The following is a 20404-nucleotide window of genomic DNA, read 5'->3' as shown; positions in this document are numbered from 1 at the left end:
CCTCAATATGGGAAGGATAACTTAAAAATGGTTAATAGTGAGTTAAACTCCAAGATACCTAAGAAAATGGGAAGAGAGCACCTGGCTGCCCTCAATGAGTTTAAGTCACAAAGTCCAAATGAACTGTATACCAGGGTGCTGGAAAGTACTGGCAGATATGATTTATGGAACTGTTGTCAGTGATCTTCACAAAATTATGGAAAATGGGAAATATGTCAGAGGGCTGGGTACAAGAAATTATTGTCCCCTACTTTAAAAAAAAAGAAAAGAAAGAAGATGGAAACCCTCACACTATAGGTGAAATTCTATACAAAATATAATTTGTAAACAATCAGAAAAAGAAGCAGTCATCACTTATAACCAGTAATATAACTGGACTGGCAAATCAAGGTAATACAGTAGATGTAGGGTTCCTAGGTGCCAACAGCAATTTTACCAAAGTTTCTGATTTTATTCTTGAAGACAAGAGGGCATGTGGGCTAGCTGATAGAAGAGAATGCAGGAGGATCCAGAATTGGTCAAACAGCTTGGAGTCCTTATGAATAAGTCCTTTGAAAAATCAGAACATTTACCCAGGTCTTTTTCTGGGATACCTCTCTTCCTTCCCATAATTTCCCAAGAATGGTTAGCTGACCTACAAACTTGCATTTCCTATGGCCTTTAGGAAATGTCCAGCTAAATGTTTCATTAGCACATCAAGCTAAACAAGTATAAAATAAAGCTTATTTTATTTTCCCATAAACTGCTCTCCCTTCTTAACTTCATCATTTGTCAGTGGCTCAACTATATAAACTCAAAATCCCATATTTAAAACCTTGGAGTTATCTCTGGTTCTTCCCTTTCCCTCACTCCTTATATCCATTCAGTTACCAAAATCCATTATTTCTATTTCGCAATGTCTTTCACATAAGTCCTCTCTACCCTAGTCTTATTGCCTTCATTTTAGTATAAAAACTTCATTATCAGTCACCTGGTACTATAGTCTCCTTTCTCAGCCACCTTAAGTGTTAATCTCACTCTCTTCCCACTCCAAATCATCCTTCACAATACTACCAGACATCATACCATTTTATAGATCTCTTCATATCATTTCTTTGCTCAAAACCCATCAATAACTCCCTACTACCTACTAGCTTATATTCAAATTTCTTATCCTAGCATTCAAAGTTCTCGGCAGCAGGTACAACACCATATACATCGAATCCTTTCATACTGTTTCTATTCAGTTGTTTTTCATTTATGTCTGATTCTTCTGACCCCATTAGGAATTTTCTTGACAATGACAGTGGAGTACTTTTGCCATTCCTATTCCAGTTCATTTTACAAGCAAGGAAACTGAGGCAAACAGATCACATTTGCCTATGGTCACACAGCTAAAAAGTGTCTGAAGCTGGATTTGAACTCCAATCTTCAGATTCTAGGTCCAGCACTCTGTTCATCATGCTACCTTGCTGACCCTTAAAGATAATTAGCTAATGAATTAATCTGCTACATTATGATAACAAACCACAAGGCACTTACCCTCCTCTCTCCATTCCCTGTGAACAGTGCCAAAAGAATCATAGGTAGGAGAAGATCCAAAAAATAACTGCAGTAACAATTGTTCAAAACTCAAGTGCAAGAACACATTCTGAGAGAACATCTCTAATTGACTACAGAAGCAGTGGTTAAAGATGTTCTCATTGGTTTGCTTATTTGAATCTGCTACCCAACTCCTGAGATGTTGTTGATCAGGAAACTGTCCTTGGTCCTGTATTCTCCCCCTCTGTGTTATTTGGAGCTATTGCTTCTCTTTAGAATAAATGGTCTGCCCTTCTAGGGAGGGAGGGAGTTCCAGAGGGAAAAGGAACTCAATGAGACCTGTGTCCTAGCCTTAGAACTTGGGCACTAATTAGCTGTGTGACCTCAGACAAGTCATTTTACCTTCTCTGGGCCTTAGTTTGCTCTTCTTCAATGAGGCAATGATACCTTTGGTTCTATATTGTAAAGTGCTATAAGTTTCTGTTGCTCTTTAGTCACTTATAGTTCTAGACAGAGGATAGGAGGTCAAGAAGGATTTAATTAATAACTTCTCACAATCCCTAGTTTTCTTCAAGGTTTTTTCCAAGTGCCACCTCTTCCATGAGGCTTTTACCACTTCCCCCAGGTATCAGAGGTCTCCCTCCTAAAAGCACTTTGTAATTACTTGTGTTTCCCCCATAGAATGTAAGCTTCCTGAAAACAAGAAATGCTTCAGTTTTGCCCCTGTATCCCTAGGATCTAGCACAGTGTCTGTCACACAGCAGTTGTCTGATGAATACTTGTTAAATGATTGAATGCTTTCCCTTTCCTGAATCCCTTTACAAAGGTGGTATACACTTAAGTGTTCCCAAGGACCTCTATAGAATCAGTGAAACAGCTGAGAGAGTAACAAATTTTATATACATGTGCCTCTATCGACTATGTGGTCTATGTACAGACAATTTCTAACCTAAAGTACTTTTATAGCTACCACAAAGGCAGTTACTTAGGGATTTTCTTTAATCTTCCTATACATTCCTGTTTCATCCACACCCTGGATTCCATAAACCAAAAGGATGCTAAACACAAGACAGAAAAAAAAGACAGGGTCCCATAAGAAAAACCATCAGACCACAAATAGACCTTCAGCCACAGTTGGTGAATGCTGCTTTAAATGTATCCAAACTCCTTCTAGCTTTAGTTCTGTGCTAATCTGAGCAGAGGTGACATACTTCAGTTACAAGATCTATCAAAGTTTGACTTTTTATTTCTGGTGAAGTACACAGGCACCAGGAATGATAGTCACATAGTCACAGAGCAATTCAAAGGAGTTGACAGGATTGAGCTATGAAATGGTAAAACTCATCCCTTTACAGATATCCACATTTTTCACTAATGCAATTAGAGGTCTAATTTAGAATTAATCAAACAACATTTGACCACACCTCTAGAGGGTACTGAAATTACTAACCCTACCACAGTTATGGGGAGTATAAGCCCAGAATTACCATTGGAAAATACTTGAAAGGTGAAAGAGGATTTTTCTCTCCTCACCAACTCACTTGCATTGGCCATATATGTCATCTAGCAACTTGTGTTACTTTCCTAGAAAGAAAATCTCTCCCCCCATTCAAATATCACAGTTAGTTTAAGAGAATTCTAGGCACAGACAAATACATGGAGGCCAGAAATAACACCAAAAAGCATGAACCCAGGCATGTAGACAAAAGAGCTGGCTATGGACGCTAGAGACAGCTAGCTCTGGCAAATGAGAGATGGGCTGCAGAGAACAGGGATGCATAGGGAAAGAAAAAAAAACTAGAGGATTTAGCAGTACCAGAAAAGTAAACAGCCTTTTATAGCTATTGTTTTACTATGCCATCTTAATAAATGCCTTTGATAAGGGCAAATTGTACAAATTACTATTAAGTGGAATCACACTGGTGAGAGGTCTACAATTTTAGGAATGGGTATCCACAGTGTACCCCAACTCCCAAAGGACCCAGCCTGCAAAACTTAAGTACCAATGTTGCAAATTGGGACTATGTAAGAATATCTCAGGGATAGCATGAGGATTGTAACAAAAATTCTTAGGTAGGAAGTAGAGAGGTTCTCACAGTCAGAGCTAGGCTTTTATTCCTTTCACATACTCAATCATCACAAACAATTTAAAAATTATTTTAAAAAAAGAAGACAAAATTGTTGAGTTGAAGGGCATAGAAATTTTATCCTAAATTTCGTAATCTGAGCCAATATACACGGCAGTTGATTGATCTAAGGAAGCCAGGCTTTCCACAGAGATGACCACCATGTTGTTTCAGAAGATCCAACACATCCTTTTCTAGCCATTACTCCAAACCTCCCCTGGGTCAGGGTCATTGTATTTCCAAGGGAAACCAATTTTCACATTGGCAAGGCTGGATTTAATGAATCACAATTCCAATCCTCCATCCACAAAATACATTCTCAGTCTTACAATGCCCCATGTACAACATGCGCACACATATACACACACATACACATACATACACATATACATTTGTAATCACATATAATTTTCACATATAAGAAAAATTGCTTCTTAATGAGAATTCATGAGCAAAAATGCATAGTCTTGAGGCCATAAGAGGAAATGCTATATAGCAACTAGAATTGAGTTTAAATACTGCCTTTAGATACCATTTGCTGCTTGATCCTGGGCAAGTTACTTAATCTCTCTCTATTTTCCATATCTGTAAATTAGGGTTTGGACTCAGTGACTTCTAAGGTCCCTTACAGCTCTAAATCTATAATTCAATGCCCAAAAAAATATTCATATAGAATCACAATAGTCTCAAAGTTAGAAGGACCTCAAAGATGATTTAATTCAGAAATGTCAAATATGAGACTCTGGCCTACAACACTCCCAAATGTAGCCCAAACCAGATTAAAAGGTAATTAGGAAATATTTAACAAAATAAATAAAAACACAATAGAACATAACTCATGTTAATCTGTGAATTTCTAAGTCAATGTGTTTCCTGTAGGACACCCTAGTTTCTATTTCAGTTTGACACCACTTTAACTCAAAGCCATCTTAAGACTACTATTTATAGCATCCCACTATCTACCAACACTTAGACCTGATAATTTTTTTTACTTGTTTGCTTTCAAATATATTTAAAGATACTTAGAGATATTTACTTTCTCTTTCCTTTTTTTAAATTCCATAATGTTAGAGGTGTGATTTGAAAGCTTATCACTTGATATGTGAGGGTTTTCAGTCCTGCCTTCTAGGTAATGTGGGGCAAAATGTTTTCTACTCCTATTTCTGCTTATTTCAGGGTAGCCACAGAACCTGAGAGCAATAAGGGAAGAAAGGAAAAATTCTGAGAACAAGTTAGAGGTGATGGGTCACCAATGGTCAGGAAAAAGAAATTCACTTCTACTTCAATGATTTGTCAAGTTCTACACCTTTTTGTTCAATCCTCTCCCTACACACACACACACACACACACACACACACACACACACACACACACATACACAAATTTTGTTGTTCATTCATGTCAGTGTAGGACTCTCCATGATCCTATTTGAATTTCTTGGCAAAAGTACTGGAGATGTTTGTCATTTCTCTTTCCAGTTCATTTTACAGATATGGAAACTGAGGCAAGCATTTAGTAGATTGCTCAGGGTCACACAGCTAGGAAGTGTCCAAGGCTAGATTTGATTTCAAGAAGACATCTAAGTGGCACAATGGAGAGAGTGCCAGCCCTGGAGTCAGAAGTACCTGAGTTCAGATACTTACTAGCTGGGCAAGTCATTTAATTCTATTCACCTCAGTTTCCTCATCTGTAAAATGAGTTGGAGAAGGGAATGGCAAACCACTCCAGTAGCTTTGCCAAGAAAACCCCAAATGGGGTCTCAAAGAGTCTGACATGACTAAACAAGTGCCAAAATTCACTTTTATTTATTTTTATAGATTTTTATTTGCTTTGTGTGCATTTTAATACTTTCCCAGTATAATGTAAACTCCCTGAGGGCAGGGACAGTTTTATTTATCTTTGAATGTCCAGTGCTTAGTATGGGGCTTGACATAAACCTTATAGGTCCTTGATAAATATTAATTGATTGATGCCATGAAAACTTGAGATTAGGTGAAATCACACCACCAATGAAAGCTGATAGAAGAATACAGCCAATAGCCAGGGAACTGGAGCTTTCCAAAAGGAATCCAGATAATAACCAGAGAGGTCAGTCTCAGATAACAGTTTTAACATTATAAGAATAGGGTTGAGGATTTTATGGTGGAATTTGATTAATATGCCTTAATTGTTTACCAGACAAGAAATGTTAGGAAAACCTACTCTAGGGGACAGCTGTAGGTGTTGGGGTTGGGTTTTTTTAATTGAATGATGCCAATCACCCTAATAGCTGAACTACCCAGACACAAACTGTTACATGAACCACCAGGGGTCACTGTGAACCTTACCAGAGGTCCACAAGAGAGCTGCCCTGCCCATCACCTCCTTACAGAGGCAGAAGGCACCCATCAGAGGACTAAGAGAGGGCATCCCTCTAAATGAAGAATCAACCACTTATATAAACTTGGCAAGAGAATTACCTGACTTCACACTATCTGGTGGCAGGACTTTTATGTGTCACCTACATTGTACTAATATGTTTTTCATGAATAACCTTTTAAGTGACTTGGGATATCATTGTGCCTTTGCAGACCCACTGCAAGACTGACTACCTACAATTTTTTTTTTAGTTTTTGCAAGGCAATGGGGGTTAGAGTGGCTTGCCCAAGGCCACACAGCTAGGTAATTATTAAGTATCTGAGGTCAGATTTGAACTCAGGCAGTGTTGACTCCAGGGCTGGTGCTCTATCCACCGCACCACCTAGCCACCCCCTACCTAGAAGCAATTTTAAGAACCTGAGCCAAATTTTTGTGTATCCGACCACCTCCCATCCTCCCCAAGAAATTTTTATACAGGTGAAGTCTAGCCAAGAGTTATACAGCCTTGATGGATGGAACAAAGGGTACAAATATTAAGGAAAATACCAATGGAAGCATTTAAGCGGGGGGGGGGGGGACAGCTTGAGGGATGAAAGTGGAAAGGGAGAATGGAGGAAAAACGCCTTGTCTGATGGCCAACCTCTATCTCACCTGCGCAAGATGGGTGATGAGAAAGGAGACAGGAAGGCTAAATTGAAATTTTTTCATAAGTACCTCAAGCTTTTTTTGCTTTTGTAGCACTAGCTGAGAGCATTTCACACCACACACACACACACACACACACACACACACACACACACAGCCAAGTCATTTCAAAGTTCTGTTCACTTGGTTCCCAAAGTCTCAGTCAACTTGCTCTGATTTGCTAAACCCTAGAGACTACTCTGAAAAGGGCCAAAGTAGGAGTTAACAGTCAAGTAATATAACTAATAATAGTGAGCATTGGTTTAAATCAACCAATTTATCCTAGATATTCCTGAGCAGTTCTGTTACCTTCCCAGGGGTATCTCCATTTCTGTTTCCTATGTTGGGATCTGTTTATTTGTGAACTGATCCCCTCTCTCTGGGAAGCTTCAGCAGCAGTCCTCAAAGAAAAACAGAGTTTGTGTGTCTGTGTGTGTGTGTGTCTGTGTGTGTGTTTCCACCTTAAAACACATAATCTAGGATTCAGACAGTTTATAGAGGTTGCAAGCAAGGGGAAGGACATTCTACTCTCTGACCTAGCTGCAGCTCTCCTAGATGTGTCCTGACAGATTTGCTTAGGATCTGTTCTCACTCTATTTCTCCCTATTAATCTAAGGATAAGCAGAGCCAGGAATATGGAAAAAAACAATGAAAGAAGGGGGAGGAAGAGAGAGGGAGAAGGGAAGGAGAGAAAAAGATTTGAGAGGAGAAAGAGAGAGGAGAGGAGAAAGACAGAAGGGAAGAAAGGGGAAGATGGGAGGGGGAAGAGAGAAAAGAATAGGAAGAGGAAAGAGAGGGAGAGCCAGAGAGAGAGATTATTTCATATGCATTCACAAGCATAAGTCCTTAGCCACATGAGCAAACCTATATGCACTCCTATATATCCACATTTAATTAGGTTACCTGGTCATTCGGTCATTTTTTTGTGCTGCTAATGAAGAAACTAATTCCTGCAGCATCAACAAACAAAAGCAGAAGAGGAGAGGGCAGGGGACAATAGCTGTTCTCCCTTCCCACTCTCTCCTCTCTCTTCCCCCAAACGCCCCCCACCCCCCTTCCTCCTCCACCTCCGGCCCAGGGTCAGCACAGCTGAGATCCTAAGTATACTGACCAGGTTTTATCTCCAGCAGCCTCAGCTTTGGGTCTTCAGGTGGGTGCAGTCGTCTCTTCTTGCGCCAGCAGCGGGCAGGGTAGGTGTACAGCTGCCCAGGAGCTAGGCCTGACAATGAAACAAGACAAAGTGTGAAATGAAATCACTGAATGCCAGAACTAGAAGGAAACTTAGGAATCATGGAATCATTCAACACCTCCCTTCCCCTCAATTTACAAATGAAAAAAGTAAAGTTTATAAAGGGAAAGATACTTGCCCAGTTTTTGACAGACATAAGATCTGAACTGGTTTCTCCTGACTCTTAGTCCTGTGTTCTCTAACACTACCACACTGGATTTATGCTATATAGATTCAGCAGAGACAATACATATTCGAATTGAAAGGGACTCCATATGGCCCAAATTTCTCTTCTCCTAGATGAAGAATGTGATCCTGGGTAAATGACTTGCCCAGGGTCAAACAAGTTAATAGTGTCAAAGCCAAGACTAATGTCCTCTCACCAAGGTCTTCTGACTTCCTATCAACTCTTTCTGTTTCTTGGACTTCTCAGTCTCTGCTCTCCTTGCCTTGGAAGAACACCAGTCTACAGATGACTTTAATTTGTACAAAATGTCAGTAAAAGCAAGGCCTTTTTAGTTACATTCAAGAGTAATGTTTCATCTACATGACTGTGTATATGAGTAACCTGCAAATAATCTAGAGTGGAGAGACCTAAACGGGGACTCTTTTTATTTAAAAAAAATTTACTTGTGTTATTACCTTATGTACCTCCCATTGTTTTTCTTGGTTATAGTCATCTCTCTGTTTGGTTTCTGATCAGATATGGAAGCCACTTCAGAGCAACAAAAGAGGCAAGCCTTTCATTCCCAGGCAATAACATTGTACATATCAGAAGACCATTTCTTTCTTTTTTTTTTAGGTTTTTGCAAGGCAATGGGGTTAACTGACTTGCCCAAGGCCACATAGCTAGGTAATTATTAAATGTTTGAGGCTGGATTTGAACTCAGGTACTCCTGACTCCAGGGCCAGTGTTCTATCCACTATGCCACCTAACAGCTCCAGAAGACCATTTCTGATACTTAGTCATTCTTTAGGTAAGTCACTTCACCCATCTAATTGAGACTCAATTATCCCACATGTAAAATGGAAAGGTTGTTGGACTTTTTTTGGAAGGAGAGAGAGAGAGAGAGAGAGAGAGAGAGAGAGAGAGAGAAGGAAACAAGCCTTTATTAAGCACCTAATATGTGAGAAGCACTAGCTAAAGTGCTTTATAAATATTATCTCATTCAATCCTTGAAAAAAATCCTAAGAGGAAGGAGTTATTATTATCTCTGCTTTACAGTTGAGGAAACTGAGGCAGTCAGAGATGAAGTGACTTGCCTAGGGCCATACAGTTAGCAGGATCTATAGTAAAATTTGCCTTCAGGTGAGTAACTTCAGGCCTAGATACTCTCATAATGTACCACCTAGCTGGACTGGATTGGATCTGTGATTTCATTGGTGTGGGACATCAAACTCAAATAGAAACAGGATTTGCTAAAACCTTATATAAGAATCCCTGCCTGTGGGACTTAGAAGAGCCTACAAAATTATCTATGTTATATTGTATTTTTATTTTGTCAAATGTTACCTAATTATATTTAAATCTAGTTCTGGTTACACTTGGGAAAGTTAGCTGATCTTAAGACTTCTGGTATATCTCTACCAATGCAGAAGGTACTAGTTTTATAATTTAGGATTATAGAATTTAAAACTAGAAGGAACCTTATATGCCTCCAAACAACCTACAGCCTAGGACACAGAGAGATTAAATAACTTTTCCATGGTTACATATGCACTATGTGTACCATCCTGACTCCAAGACTTATCTCTCCAGGCTGTACAGATGGAGATCACAACTACTAAATGAAGGTAATGGCCCTTCTTCTTACCACAGGCAGGTGACACACAGGATAGAATGTCAGGCCTGGAGTCAGAAAGACTCATCTCACTGAATTCAAATCAAGCTTCAGACAATACTCGCTGTGTGACTCTGAACAAGTCACTTCACCCTGTAAAAATTAGCTAGGAAAGAAAATGCCAAATCATTCTAGTATCTCTGCCATGAAAACTCAAAATGGAATCGCAGTCAGACATAGCCAAAATAACTGAACAACAGAACTCCCTTCCACTTAGAGACATGGTGAAAGGAGTACTTTCTAAACCTCACAGTGCCTCAGTAGGAATGCTATTATCAATGCCATCAATCAAGAAATGCTTCTACCCTCCCAGTCTAAAAGACTGTAATCAATTTTGAAAGTCAAATATTTCAAAAGCTGTTATTATTTCTCTTCTGTTCCATATGATTTAAAGGTAAAAAATTAAAACAAACAAAAAAAGAAATTCATATCAGCACAAGCTTGAGTGAAGTTTGTCATTTTAGAGACTTTAAGACATTTTATTTTGCTATAACATGCCATGTGCCTTCGTATAATAGGTCCTGAGAATCTGTTCCTATTTCACAGTCAGGGAACACTGAGCCCCAAAGACAAGACATAAAGCTGGAGAGTCAATATAAAGAGTTTGACACACTGATCCAACTGTGGTTAGGGTTCTGGCAGAGGTTTGTGACCATGATCCCTCCTTGGAATGGGGAGATGACTCTAGATGCATTTGTCTATAGTAATATTGGTTCCAGGACTGAGAGATCAGAAACAAGCCAGGGACATGTATGCTAGCAAACAAGTGGGAGCCACAGACTATCAGGCATATCCATCATCTGAAAAAATTAGTAAGCAATGAAGGAATACAAGATTCCAAAAGGCAAACATAAACCAGGTAAATGTGGTAAAAAGTCAGACAAGGAGTTAAGGAATTGGGTATCTGAGTGGTTTTGAGCTCTGAATAAAAAGTTCATAGGAAGAAAGTTCAAAATTTGATTTATGTCAATAAACATGTCAGCACTTTTTGGGGGCCCTCACAATTGGACTAGGCCTTCCATCTTGACACTAACCTTCATTACTGCCCTTGATCTTATTTATACATGAGTTTCAGCTGTGGGGAGTACTATTACTTTTGTTGACTATATTGTAAAGAGTTGGCCTCTCTTACAGGCAGGTTGGATTTCATTCAACCAAGGGTTCTACACATGGGACATTCCATTGTCCTGAAAACTCTGATGAAGATGGCTTGGTTTTGGGCTCCTTCTAGATTTGGGAATGGTTCAGTCCAAGCCCAGCAAGCTGAGCCTCAGACTTTGAGAAGACTCAGAACTGACTTAGAAAGTACATTTCTTTTTTTATTTAAAATGTTGGTTTGGTCCCTTTTATTATTATGGAGGGGGCAAGGCAATGAAATTAAGTGACTTGTACAAGGTCACACAGCTAGATAAGTATTGAGTGTCTGAGGTTGGATTTGAACTCAGGTCCTCCTGATTCCGGGGCCAGTGCTCTATCCACTGTGCCACCTAGCTGCCCCAAAAGTACATTTCTTAAATCTGAGGCTAGCATATAGGCAAGTAGGTCAAAGACAAAGGAAAAGGTCCATTTATAAAAGTACCTTAGAGTTTGAAGAACCCATTGTCTCATTTGGTCCTCACAATAACCTTATGAGTTTAGTGCTATTTAGTATCATTTTCATTTTACAGGTGAAGAAACTGAGCTATATCGAGGGGTTAAGTGATTTACCCAGGGTCATATAGCTAATGTCTGAGGCCAGATTCCAAATGAGGTCTTCCTGACTCTAAATCCAGTGTACTATCCACTAATTTTTTGTTAGTTCATCATTTCAGTTGTGTTGGACTCTACTGACCCCAATCAGGGTTTTCTTGGCAAAAATATTGAGGTGCCATTTCCTTCTTCAGCTCATTTTACAGCTGAGGAAACTGAGGCAAACCAGGTTAAATGACTTGCCTGGGGTCACACACTTAACTGTCTGAGGTCAGATTTGAACTCAGAGAGATGAGTCTTTCTTACTCTAGATCCAGTACTCTATCCACTGAACTACTAATTATACCATATTCACTAATTAGGCACCACTTTTTCAAGCAATAAATTAAAATTTTAGCAATATTTTTGTTGTAGCAAAGACCTGAAAGAGAATGATTGGCAAATGTAATATATAAAGGCAAAAATTATGGGAATAGAATCAGGAACAGAGGGCTATCCCCCCCCCCCAGGGTGAGGAGGGCAAAGGGGATTGATGAAGGGGGTAGAGAGCAAGAATTAAGAGCAATTGCTATTCTAGCGGCCTTGAACCTGGTTCAAAAAAATTCAAACATCTCCTATCTATAGATCAGAGTTTTAAATATAGCTAAGAAGACTAAGAGAAGCAGTTTGATTGATAAGATACTTGTCTCAAAGCTAAGATGACTAGGTTCAAGCCCCATTGTGGACACATACTGGGAAACCCTGGTCATTTCACTTAATTAACTTCTCAGTACCCTAGCCAGAGGTATAAAACTCATGGTGTCAAAACTATAGGCCTCATGCAGTACCCAAAATACTTGTGTGTAGGATCCAGAATAAAATGTAATTAGGGAATATTTAACAAAATAAATAAAAATATAATACAATATAACTATTATGAATTTGTGATTTTCTAAGTCAATATATATATAGGTAGGTGGCACAGTGGATACAGTGCTGAACCTGGAGTCAGGAAAAAATTCATTTTTAAATCTGACCTCAGACATTTCCTAGCTGTGTGACCCTGGGCAAGTCGTTTAACTCTGTTTGCCTCCGTTTTCTCCTCTGTAAAATGAGTTGGAGAAGGAAATGGCAAACCACTCCAAGAACTTTGCCAAGAAAACTCCAGATGGAGTCATGAAGGCTTGGACACAATTGAAATTACTGGACAACAACAAACCACAAAAGTCAATGTGCAGCCTGCAGGGATCCCCTTTCTATTTCTATTTCCCATCACTGATCTAGACTTGTAGTGTTAAACTCAATTAGAAACAGGAGCCTGCTGCTGACATATTGATTTATTTTTTAAATGTAATGTTATGTTTTATTGCATTTTATTTATTTTGTTAAATATTTCCCAATTACATTGGAACATTCTTGTTCAGCTGTGCCTACTCACAGGATAGGTAGAATGTTTGCTCTAGGCAACTAAGACTATAAATTACAGAGAAAATGCCTACCTGCATCAGTACAGGGAGTTTCCTCACATGGGAGCTCCCTTACACCAGTGAAATTACAGGTCCCTGTCCGTATCCTTAAGAATTGGAATATCCTATCAAAAGAAATCCCAAGAAATGATGAAGGCAAAGCACTCAGAGAAACTTGGGAATACTCAAATGAATTGATGCAGAGTTAATTAAGCAAAACCCCAGAAGAAAAACTCATACAATGACCCTGACAATGTAATAATAATAATAATAATAATATAAAATCATTTTATAATATAAAATATAATATATTAATAATGCTAATAATATAAAAGAAAAATACTGAAGGTCTTCAAAATGGTGACCAGTCATAATTTCAGAAGACAGATGGGAAGCATGCCTCTGGCCTCTCTTTAGAAAGATAATGGAATGTAGGTGCAAAATGTTGGCCATATGTTATCAGACACAGCCAATATGTTTGTTTGTTTTAACTGTATTTTTGTTACAAGAGAGGGTTCTGCTTTCAGTGGAGCCACTGAGAAGTCATTTTTAACAGCATCTAAAAAGCATTAAAAAAAAAGACTAGTTTCAGACCATATTCCAATGGATACTATCAATAAAAGCAAAGAACCATCTTAGGGAAGCTCCAGGTCACCCCATTCTCAATGCAAACTCAAGATCACAGTTGGTTTTTAGGAACAAAGTAAAATAAATGGCCACTTAAACTGTTGCTCTTGTATTCCTGTGAAATACCCATTCAGACCCAGGTCAACCCAAGAATCTATCAACTAAAAGGAGATTAGGATTAAGAGTTCCAACCTACTCTCCTGATTTCACAAACTATTAACCTGACCCTCATATTCTTAAGAAAGAAAGAAAAAACTAGCCCTAACTTACCAGTTTACCTTAAATTTCGCTTAAAGGAAGTAACATCCCTGAAACCTCATGGGTTCTGCCTATCACTTTGGTTTGTCTGCTAAGTGTTATTGAGTCAGTTTGGAATGCAGTCCAAGTCTTAGTTTGAAGAAGTAGACAGGAGGAGCTTGCACAATAGAGAGTTGAGCTCTCTGACCCTTGTTCCCCCAAAGGGCTTTGGAAACAGATCTCCCTAGAATGTCTGCTTTGAATCCAACCTTCACTTGATGACCTAATATCCACAGAAACTCTCTTGGGGGGGGGGGGGCTCCAAGTATGGTTTCTGCCTTTCTGGCCTGACTGGGGCAATTGTACCTTTAGAGGGCAAATACATTCATATCCAGCCTTTTGCTTATAGAGGAAATAACAGGGTCTGCCATGAGTTATGTTGTTTATCTCATTAGTACAGGAGAGATATAACTCAGATACTATGTGTGGTGAAAAGGAGGAGGAAGTAATCATGGTTGCTAGAAAGTAAACCCTGAACACTGAATCTAGAGCTAGGGATATGAGGCTATAAACCAGGACTAGAATATTCTCCTTCCCTGCCCTTATCTCTTAGAATCTTAGCTTACTTCAAGACCCAGTTGGTATATCTTTCACTCACCCCACCTCCAGAAATATCTTATTACTTTGGCATATTCTCTATTTGCTTGTATGCATTTTGTTTTTGTAATATATAAACTACATGGGAACAGAAATTATTTAATTTTTGACTTTGTATCCCCTAAGTCTAGCATTGTTTGGCATATAGTGAGAATTTAATAAATGCTTGTTGAATTAAATGGTGATGGGGTGGGGGGCTGGAAGGAGAGAAAGGGAGTTAAGGAATAATAGAGTAGCTAGGTGACATAGTGAATAGAGTACCAGATCTGGAGTCAAAATGACTAATCTCCCTGAGTTCAAATTGGACCTCAGACACTTACCAACTATGTAACACTGGGCAAGTCACTTAACTCTATTTGTCTCAGTTTCCTCATCTGTAAAAATGAACTGGAGAAGGAAATGACAAACCATTCAAGTATTTTTGCCAAGAAAAACCTCAGAATCAGATTGGATTGAAATGACTGAAAAACAAAGAAATAATTAGTAAATTTAGTTTCTGAAAAGGGGAAATCATGGCCCTGGTAACAATAGCTATAATAGCTAGATATGGCACTGTAAAGCATGGGAAATGTTTTAATATTTTATATCTCTTGAGGTTCCAAACACCCTGAGCCACAGATATTGTTATTATTATTATCTCCAGTTGACAGATGAGGAAATTGAGGCAGACAGAGGTTAAGCTGGCCATAGTTAAACTCAAGCTATTCTGACACCAAATAAAGCACTCTATCCACTGTATCACCTCAGAGCTATTTATCTACTTATATATACACATACTTTCTAGATAACATGGGCAGCTAGGTGGATAGAATGAGACCTAAAGTCAAGAAGATTTATCTTCAAGAATTCAAATCTAGCCTCAGATACTTACTAGCTATGTGACCCTGAGCAAATCACTTAACCTTGTTTACCTCAGTTTCCTCATCTTTAAAGTGAACTGGAGAAAGAAATGGTAAACCACTCCAGCATCTTTGCTAAGAAAACCCCAAATAGGGTCAGAAAGAGCTGGACACAATTGAAAAATGACCAAAGATCCAGGTAAAATGTACTTCATGATTCTTTGACCTGCTTCTAAAGGTACATAATATATGTGCTTTTCCCCATACAAACAAGTGACATACCAAAAAATAAAATCAAACCCTACAGAAAAACTCTGTACAGACCTCTGTATGATCAGCAGAGTCCCTACACATAGAGATGAATAGAGATATGTCAATTGGGGGGACAGGAGGTGAAGGGAAGGAAAGGAAAGCAGGTCCACAACCAACTACCTAGGACTGAATACAGTGGGAGTATCTCTGGCAAACCCAAAAGCAAGCTAATAAAAGAGCAAGGGTAGAGAATGTATTAGAACAAGGTTTGCAATAGAGAGGGAAAGCATTAGAATGAGGCCTTGTTGTCTCTCTTTCCTCCAATGCAATATCCTCTAAGCAGGAGGACCTACCAATATCTACTTGGACATGGACAAAATCTGCTTAAGGTAGCTATTCTCTTGTCAAACTACCCTACTTGTTATTAAAGAGTCTCCCCGTGTTGCTCTGCTTCATCTGAGGGATCAGTTTCTTCATCTGTAAAATGAAGAAGTTGGAATTAGGATTCCTAACCTGAAGTCTGTAACCACTGGTCAGACCAGAAGCATTCTTCTAGCTTCTAGATTATTCAGAGTTAGCAGTTTCTTCAAAATTTAGTCTTAGAGGCAATAGAGAGAGCCTTGAGTATTGAGGGAGTATTGAGTGGGGATGGAGGGGATTGACAACATTGGACATATGCTTTAGAAAAATCTCTTTAGTAACTGAATGGAGGATAGAGTGGGGAGAGACTTGAGGGAGGTAGATCCACTTGTAGTCAAGTATGTCTCTGCCTCTGGAAGGAGACAATTAAATAAGGCATACATTTTGAGAAGAGACTAATTTGTTGATTTGTTTTTCTTAACTATTCCTTCCTTACAAGAGAGGTTTAGGGGATAAGGCAGGGGAATTGTGAGTCTCAAATGAGGTAATGGAGTATAAGGCACTTTGTGAATCTCAAAGCACTATAAAAATATCACTTATTATTATTATTAGTAGTAGTAGTAGTAGTAATAGTAGTAGTAGTAGTAGTAGTAGTAGTAGTAGTAGTAGTAGTAGTAGTCTACAGTCACTAGACCTCTAATGTAGAGATGATTTTATTCCCCTTGCCCTCTACTGTACTTCTGCTGAGGTGAAGCAATGTTTACATAGTAATACAGGGGTAAGCTGGTAATGTTTAGCTATCTGGCTTTCTGAGTTAGAAAAAAAAACATATGCACAAACACCCTTTTGAGTTTAATCTGCATCATTAACACTTTCTTAAATCTAGCCAATCAACAAAACAATAGATGATGCTCTGATTATCAATTCTAAGATATAAAAGCTCATACAGCATATCCTAGGGAAAGGGAAGTCATTGAGAGGCGCCAGTTATATTTTTAAAATTGCATCACAATAAAAGATTTTTAAAAGAAAGAATGGGAGACACAAAGAAATAGAGAAGAGGGTAGAAGGGAGAGGCAGGAAGGGTGCTCCATTGTGTTTGCATTTGCTCTGAAGGACTACAATAGAATTCAAACCATCAAATGAAAAATGGGAGGTAATTTCCTTTTGTTTCTCACCTATTCTCATCCTCTTCTTCCCTCTAACCCTCACAGTCTCCAACACTGGATAAACAGAGAGCAGGAAAGTCTCAGCCCAAAATGGTACAGCAAAAATTACAATCTATAGAAGGTTATGTCAAATTCTGAACAAATGTTAATGAAACTTAGCACCCTTTATAGATTGTCTTCAGGTACTCTTAAAAGACACATCAGTATTTCCATCTTCCATATAGAAAGAGAGTGCCTACTCAAAAATCAACCAAAAAATTGAAGAATAGTAGTTAGAAGTGACCAAATACAAAGAAGAAATCTGTCATGGAGGACAAATAATTTAAAAAGCACACAAGATTCTATTTTCAAGTTATCCCATAAGAGTACCAAAAATGAAAAGGATTATTATTAACAATACCCAAAAAGCTCTCTCTTAATTTCCAACCTATCAATCAACAAATATTTTTAAGTACCTACAATGTGCCAGACCTTGGGAACACAAACAGAAAGAATATAATAATCCCTTGTGATTAGAAGGACCTTACTTTCTATTAAAGTAAACAAAAAGCATATATGCAAATACATACATTCAGACATTCATATATCTAGTAGTTTAATACAAGGTAACTTGGGAGGGAGGACATTACAGGAACGGGATCTAGGAAAGACTTCATGCAGAAGATGGTAATTGAGTTCAGTCTTCAAAGAAGAAGGGAACTCTGTGGACTAAAAGAGATAGAGATAAGAAGGGGAAGTATGTATTTCAGACATCTGAGATTGTGTAAAGGCATAGAAATAGGAGATGGAGTGTCATATAGAAGGACTAAAGAAAAGGTCAATTTGGCTGGATCACGGTGTACAAGACAGGAAATAATGTCCAATGATTCACTATGCCCACTTTCTTCTTCCTATAAAATCTTTCTACCTAGAATCTCAAGGGAAATAATTAGAAAGTGCAAATGAAGGAAGTTTAGTATTACCAGACCTCAAACTATATGATGAAGAGTAATCCTTAAAACTAATTTAAAAACCAGAAAAGCATATCATTGGGAGAAACTACACAAGCAAGAAACTTGAAGCAACTGAAAACACTAGACTAGGGTTCTCTAAATCCATTAACACAGATTCTATAAGCAGTATCTTTTTTGACAAGAACTACTGAGAAAACAGGAAAACTGTTTGAAAGAAATAGCTTAGAGGAACATTTTACACTATATGTGATAAACTCAAAACAGATATATAACCTGAATATAAAATATCACACCATATAAAAGAAAAGAGAATAAAATCAGATATTTATCACAACTATGGCTAAGGAGAGAATTCCTAATCAAACTAGGCATAAAAGAGGTTACAAAGGATGATTTTGACTATATTATATATCATATTATATTATATTTTGAGTATAATATATTAACATAGTAAAATGAATGAAGGAAAATTAGAAGATAAATCATAGAGCAAGAATAATATTTGCATCAAATATTATATATCCAAAATGGGTAATTAAAACAAATATATACTACTAAGAGCCATCCTTAAATACATGTGTTCAAACAATATTATCAGTTTTTCAAAAGAAGACTAAAGGCAATTTACAAATGAGGAAATCAAAGCTATCCATAGTCATATGAAAAATTGCTCTAAATCATTCCTGATTAGAGAAATGCACATAAAAGCATCTCTGAAGTATTATATCACCCCTCTCAGATTGGCCAATATGACCAGAAAGGACAATGATCAATGTTGGAAGGGATGTGGGAAATCTGGGAAACTAATACATTATTGGTGGAGCTGTGAATTAATTCAACCTTTCTGTAGAGCAATTTGGAATTACACCCAAAAGGCAATAAAAATATGCATAACCTTTGATCCAGCAATACCACTACTGGATCTACATCCTGAAGAGATCAAGAAAAAGGGTAAAAACACTACTTGCACAAAAATATTCATAGCAGCTGTGTTTGTGGTAGCAAAGAATTGGAAATTGAGTGAATGTCCATCAATTGGGGAATGGCTTAACACATTGTGGTTATATATACGTTATGGAACACTATTGTTTTATTAGAAATCAGGAGGGATGGGAATTCAGAGAAGTGTGAAAAGACTGGCATAAACTAATGTTGAGCAAGATGAGCAGAACCAGAAGAACATTGTACACTGTAACAGCAACATGGGGGTGATAATCAACCTTAATGGACTTACTCATTCCATCGGTGTAATAATCAGGGACAATTTTAGGGTATCTGTGATGGAGAACACTATCTGTATCCAAAGAAAGAACTGTGGAGTTTAAACAGAGACCAAAGACTAGTACCTTCAATTTAAAAAAAAAAGTTGTCTTACATACTATGTAATTTTTCTATCTCTTATATTTTATTTTTTCCTCAAGGATATGATTTTTCTCTCAACACATTCAATTTTTATTAATGTATAGCATGAAAAAAATGAAAAGATTATTAGAGTGACTTCTGCAGGAGGGGTGGGGTGAGGGAAGGAAGGTTGGGAGAAAAATTGTAAAATTCAAAACATTACAAAAAAATAATAGGGAGAACATACTATTGTATATAATTGGAAAACAAACAAAATGTTTATATTTAAAAAAAGACTTGCAAACTATATATAACCAAGAGAAAACATGCTTTAATTCAATAATTATGAAAGAACTATAGGGAATTCTTGTTAAATTAGTGACAGAATGGTAAAGAGGCACCTAGTTTTCCCATATATACTCCAATAATGAAATAAAAAGAACACCAAATCATAGAATGAAAAGAAATCAAAAGAGAAACATTACTAAGATCATTCACCTAAGAACAAAATTTACAACAAGATAATCAGAAGCAATAACTTTGCAAGAGAGGTCCTATATTTAATCCATTGTTGATAGAGTTGTTAACTGATCCAACCATTTTGGAAAGGAATTTGGAACCATGCCCAAAGGACTATAAAACTGTACATACCCTTTGATTTGGCAATCCCACTACTAGGTCTATATCACAAAAAGATTATTTAAAAAAGAAAAGGACCCACATGTACAAAAAAAGATTTATTGCATTCTTTTAGGGTGGCAAAGAACTAGAAATTGAGAGAATGCCTACCAATTGGGGAATGGCTGAACAAGTTGTGGAATATGAATGCAATGGAATTTTTATGAGAATGACCTTGCATGTATTACGTATATCCTTCAAGAAAATATAGAAAACTCATGCAGAAAGTCTTCTACAGCAGACCATATCTTCTTTGTCATATAATTGATGGAGAAATGTGGAAAATATACAATCACATTGTGTTTATTATGTATTGATAACAAAAAAATTGATTCAGTAAAACAAAATTAACCTTAAAGCTCTACTCTAACAAGTGAGTCCCCAATGTAATGGAAGCAG

At 37.7% G+C, this 20404-nt stretch overlaps 1 protein-coding gene across 2 annotated transcripts in view; it reads right to left on the bottom strand.

Annotated features, from left to right (window-relative positions):
* LOC141522389 (zinc finger protein DPF3-like) overlaps positions 1–20404 on the bottom strand; it is a 547867-nt gene that overhangs the window by 342386 nt on the left and 185077 nt on the right. For both annotated transcript variants that reach the window (XR_012478204.1, XM_074235798.1), the window contains exon 3: positions 7801–7908. Coding sequence is in view for 1 of the 2 variants with exons in the window: in XM_074235798.1 (XP_074091899.1) it covers positions 7801–7908 (108 nt within the window). In the remaining variant the exon portion in view is untranslated. The remainder of the gene's footprint in view (positions 1–7800; positions 7909–20404) is intronic.

The sequence above is a fragment of the Macrotis lagotis genome, chromosome 4, assembly GCF_037893015.1.
Source record: "Macrotis lagotis isolate mMagLag1 chromosome 4, bilby.v1.9.chrom.fasta, whole genome shotgun sequence".
NCBI classification, from domain to species: Eukaryota; Metazoa; Chordata; class Mammalia; order Peramelemorphia; family Peramelidae; genus Macrotis; species Macrotis lagotis.
Note: the sequence above shows the minus strand (reverse complement) of the source record. Positions and strands in the feature narration are given on the sequence as shown.